This window comes from Mandrillus leucophaeus, unplaced genomic scaffold, assembly GCF_000951045.1.
Source record: "Mandrillus leucophaeus isolate KB7577 unplaced genomic scaffold, Mleu.le_1.0 Scaffold347, whole genome shotgun sequence".
NCBI lineage: Eukaryota > Metazoa > Chordata > Mammalia > Primates > Cercopithecidae > Mandrillus > Mandrillus leucophaeus.
This window is the reverse complement of record NW_012103665.1, coordinates 2,084,752-2,090,097: the sequence shown is the minus strand read 5'-3', so window position 1 is coordinate 2,090,097 and position 5,346 is coordinate 2,084,752. Positions and strand designations below refer to the sequence as shown.

The window sequence follows — 5,346 nt, the reverse complement described above, 5'->3', positions numbered from 1 at the left end:
AAATCGTTCTTCCAGTCACTTAAGCCAAAAACCATGGTCACATCCTTGATTCCTCACTTTCTCCGACACACCATGTCTAAACCATTAGAGAATATTGTCTAACTTCTGCTTTTAGAGTATGTCCAAACTGACCAGTTCTCACTATTACTACTTTTCCCACTTTCTCTAAGTTCTGTCATCTTTCTGCTGGATTACTCTAGTAAATTCCTGTTAATAGTTCTACCTTCTCCTACCCTTGCTGCAGTTCTGTAGCTGAAATTGCTCTTTTAAAATCTGTTAGGTTATGTAGTCTCTGCTCAGAACTCTCCAGTGACTCCTCATTTCACTCTGAATAAAAGCCACAGTTCTCACGTTGACCTGCAAATGCCTCACGTGATCTGTTCTAAGGTTGCATTTCTGAGCTCTTCTCCAGTCCCCTTTGCTCACGCTGCTCCAGTCTGAGCTTGCACTGGCATTCTGCTCTTACTGTAATGTTCTTCCCCCTGAAATCTTCGTGGCTCTCGCCTTTGTTTTGTTTGACTCCCAAATCATCTTCTCATCACCCTATTTTAAACTAAACCTCCATTCTTCACCACTCCATATCCTTTTTACCCTGTTTTACTTTTCTCCATAGCACTTTTCACCTTGTGTATTGTATTTATGCAATATAATTTACTGTTTATCTTATTTAAGTCTAAATTTCCCCATCTAAATAGAGTGTAAATTACATAAGGATAAGATTTTGGTCTAGGTACCCCACTGCCCCAACTATTTGTGAACAGGCCCTAGCACAGAGTCAGAACACACACAGAGATTATTTTAATTAATATGTCAAACTGTTTTAAAAGTAGATCATAAAATACCAACTAATAGCAAAATCAAATGATCACAGTTTTCATTAGCAGGCAAGAATATTTGTCATTGTTAAGAATTGTTTCTCAATTATATATCCCTTTTAAAATCAGCTAAAGATTTTGATAACTACAAAAAAAATTATTCTGTCTTTATATTTTCAGTTAACTAGGCTTATTTCTTAACTAAAACTTTTTTTTTTCCGTACAGAATGGATGTTCTGGTGTCAGTAGATATGAAAGTGTTGGTCAGCGACTTGCAAATCAACAAAGTTTAAAAAATCGAATTGAATCTGTAAAAACAGGTTTGCTTTTTAGCCCAGATGTTGATGAAAAGTTACCAAAGAAAGGTACATTTACATACTACTGTTAAGAGTTTTACCTAAAAATCCTGCTTTAGTTGCTTTTTTAATGATAAAATATATTAATTAATTTACTGTTCTAGAGATTAGAAGTTCATGTTTGAATAGTGAAAATATTAGAATTGGCAATGTATTTTTATATCAACAATTGGGAAATGCTTATACATGTAAATATGAAAATGTTTGACATTCTTATGTTAAAAATTATTTCTTATAACACAAATACTTTATTAGAATTAAATGCTTAGTGACTTATTTGCCATGTGCTTGGATATTATTTCAAAACAAGGTTAAATATAAAGGATTAAGCACTAAACTGCTTTATTTTAGGTTCACAAAAGATCAGTAAGTCTGAGGAAAACTTACTAACTCCAGAGCGACTAGTTGGAACAAATTACCGGATGTCTTGGACAGGACCTAATAATTCAAGTTTTCAAGAAGTAGATACAAATGAAGCTTCTTCAATGGTGGAAAATCTTGAGGTAGAAAACTCTTTGGAGCCTGATGTTATGGTTGAAAAGTCACCTGCTACTTCTTGTGAACTCATCCCTTCCAATTTAAACAGTAAGCATAATAGCAACATAACAAGTAGCCCTCTTAGTGGGGATGAAAATAACGTGACCAAAGAGACTTTGGTGAAAGTTCAGAAAGCATTTTCTGAATCTGGAAGTAATCTTCATGCATTGATGAATGACAGGCAGTCATCAGTACCTAATGTGGGGAAAGTAAAATTAACTGAACCATCTTATTTAGAAGATAGCCCAGAGGAAAATCTGTTTGAAACTAATGATTTGACTGTAGTAGAATCAAAGGAGAAATATGAACACCACACTGGTAAAGGTGAAAAATGTTTTTCAGAGAGGGACTTTTCACCCCTTAAAACTCAAACATTTGATAGAGAAGCAACTATAAAATGTTATTCAACTCAGATGAAGATGGAACATGAAAAAGACATTCATTCAAATATGCCAAAAGATTATTTAAGCAAGGAAGAATTCCCCAGTGATGAACAAATAAAGAAACAGCAGTCCCCAAAGGTTAAACTGAATGATAAATTAAAGGAGAATGAGAATATGATTGAAGGTAACTTACCAAAGTATGCAGCACATAGCAAGGACAAGACTAGAGCCTCTTTCTCACAGCAGAGTACATGTGTTATAACAAACTTGTCAAAACCTAGGCCTATGAGAATTGCTAAACAGCAGTCATTGGAAACATGTGAGAAAACAGTTTCTGAAAGTTTACAAATGACAGAACATAGAAAGGTTTCTGATCACATACAGTGGTTTAACAAGCTTTCTTTAAATGAACCAAATAGAACAAAAGTCAAGTCACCTCTTAAGTTTCAGCGTACTCCTGTTCGTCAGTCTGTCAGAAGAATTAATTCTTTGTTGGAGTATAGCAGACAGCCTATAGGGCATAAGTTGGCGAGTCTTGGTGATACAGCTTCTCCTCTGGTCAAATCAGTGAGCTGTGACGGTGCTCTTTCCTCTTGTATGGAAAGTACATCAAACGATTCCTCTGTTTCATGTATCGAATCAGGTCCTAAAGAACGGAAGTCCATGTCATGTGAAGAGTCAAATATTGATGCGATTTCAAAGTCAAGCATGGAGTTACCTTCGAAATCTTTCTTAAAGATGAAGAAGCACCCAGATTCAGTGAATGCTTCTCTTGGGTCTACTACAGTTTGTAAACAGAAGATGTTATCTGATGGCCAAGTTAAGCTTCCCTTGGATGATCTGACTAATCATGATATATTAAAACCGGTTGTAAATAACAATATAGGCATTTCTTCTGGGATAAATAACAGGGTCCTTAGGAGACCATCAGAAAGAGAAAGGGCCTGGTACAAAGGTTCTCCAAAACATCCTATCGGAAAAACTCAATTACTACCAACAAGTAAACCTGTAGACTTGTAATTGGTAGATGTTATACTTGTCATTAATGTAAATAAAGTGAGCAGTTGATGGTATGACTTGCAGGATAATCTACCTGTTAGTTTGTAGCTCAGGATGATTATTAAGCAATAGATTTGCTCTGAAACATTTTTATTTCACTGTACAAGCAACTTGGATTTTTATTTGTACAAATTACTTGTTTTTCTTAATGATGGCAATTTTTAAACTTTAATTTTATTGTGATCTCTTAAAGCAGAAGTTAGACTTTACCTTTCTAAAGAAATTGTTGACTGGATTTATAAGAAGTTAATTTTTGAAAATTACATGATATTTTTGTGTGATAGGAAGAATGGAGCAAGTTGTGCCTATTTCCTTAAGTCAGATAAGGTTTCTAAAATAAATGAATTTCTAGCATGTAAAGGGTAGAGATAAACCCTGCAAATCTTATGTCTGGAATTATATTAATGTTTGTCCTTGCCAAAATTCCTAGAAATTAATTTCCTTCAATAGCATCCTAATATTCTATTTTTATTTGGGGCAGAGTAATTTCATTTATGTTGCCTGTAGGTGTACCATGTGTTCACTTGAACAAAGAACAAATGGCTAAGATGGAGTAATGACTAAAGTATGTTCTCATATTATGATGCGGAAATAATTGATAACTTTTAAGCCATACTACCATTTTAAAGACAATTTGCACAAATACATTTGTATCTGTTTTGTCCAATATAGATTTGGCAATTATTTAAAGAGGGATAATCTTGAAAAAAATTAATCAAGGTGATTTCTTATATGTAGATGCTTGATTTTGGAATTTGAAATAGTAGATGTACCTCTTTAACCTTTTTTACTTGGATAAAAACCTATGATGATTTTGTCCTGTGTGTAAATGTTATTTATTTAGCATAGACATTAAAGATAACTCTCTGGAAAATTACTTGACTAAGGCTGTCATGAAATTCAAAGTGCGATTTAGAACATGCACCAAATTGTCAAGCAAATCTGTCTAAATGTATATTTTAAATTATTACAAATTACACATCTTTGAGGAAGGAGTATTATGAACAATAGAACATATTCTCTAGGTTGTAGAGGAAGGAATAAGCAGACAGAATCAACCACTAAAGATAGTTTTTCAGATCAGTTGTTAGAATGTCATGTTTAGATGTTGGAGCAGATTAGAGCAGCATTCATGCCACTCAGAGGAACCAGATTTACAGCATAAGTATGGACGAGGAATTTCAGATCATTGGATGTTTGCTTGGCTAGGTTCTACTTTGTTTATTTGATATCAAATAGGTTTGTAGATGTTTATGGTATTTCTAATTGTAAGTAGAGACAAAATATTCATATACTCAGATATATATTGTCTGCTTTAAACAATTTTTAAATTTTAAAAATGTATTAATGTCTTTTTATATCCATTAAGGGAAGGATGAAATGTTGAATTTGAAGGCTAATTCAGTAAGAAGTCCTAGGGGTTTAACTATATACTACCTGAACTGGCTTTTCTGAGAGATGAATCAATAATGAAAAATGTCTGTTTAAAAAATAAAACTGCCACATGTGACTACTATTTTTGTTAGCTGAAAGCTGCAATACAAAGTATTACAGGAATATGAAGGTGAATAGCTTGAAGATATGGGAACTAGAGAGTCAGAAAAGTTTTGTTTTAGACTTGATTTAATGTGTTTTTATTTTTTCTTACACAAAATAGAGATAATGTTGCTAACTTCATGGGATATTTGAAGAAATGATATAAATACACTTTACAAAGTTAAAAGTGTCTGGACATGTGCAGTAACTGCATGGGTTCTTTTCTGTGTCTTAGTAATGTAAATAAAGATCTAATATTAATTTGGTTATCTAATAAGCAACAAACAACTTAATACATAGAACTTAATAGACTGTTCAACCACATTTTATAATATGATCACTAAGAACTTAATGTAGGATTTTAATAATCATGTCTTTTTAATTGTGGCAGAATTTAAACCTTAATTTTGTGATCTGTTTTTTTTGTTTGTTTTGTTGAGTTTTTTGTTGAGACGGAGTCTCGTTGTGTTGCCCAGGGTGGAGTGCAGTGGCACAATCTCCGCTCACTGCAACCTCCCTCCCCCGGGTTCAAGCGATTCTTCTGCCTCAGCCTCCAGAGTAGTTGGGATTACAGGCACGCATCACCACACCCGGCTAATTTTTGTGTTTTTAGTAGAGACAGGGTTTCGCCACATTCGCCAGGCTGATCTCGAACTCCTG

At 33.9% G+C, this 5,346-nt stretch overlaps 1 protein-coding gene across 3 annotated transcripts in view; it reads left to right on the top strand.

Moving 5' to 3' along the window:
* Nucleotides 1–3,172, top strand: part of ARHGAP11A (Rho GTPase activating protein 11A) — a 35,231-nt gene extending 32,059 nt beyond the window's left edge. For all 3 annotated transcript variants that reach the window (XM_011989126.1, XM_011989128.1, XM_011989127.1), the window contains one exon: nucleotides 1,523–3,172. In XM_011989126.1, the coding sequence (XP_011844516.1) occupies nucleotides 1,523–3,111 (1,589 nt within the window). In that variant the 3' untranslated portion in view covers nucleotides 3,112–3,172. The remainder of the gene's footprint in view (nucleotides 1–1,522) is intronic.
* Nucleotides 3,173–5,346: the final 2,174 nt, after the last annotated feature.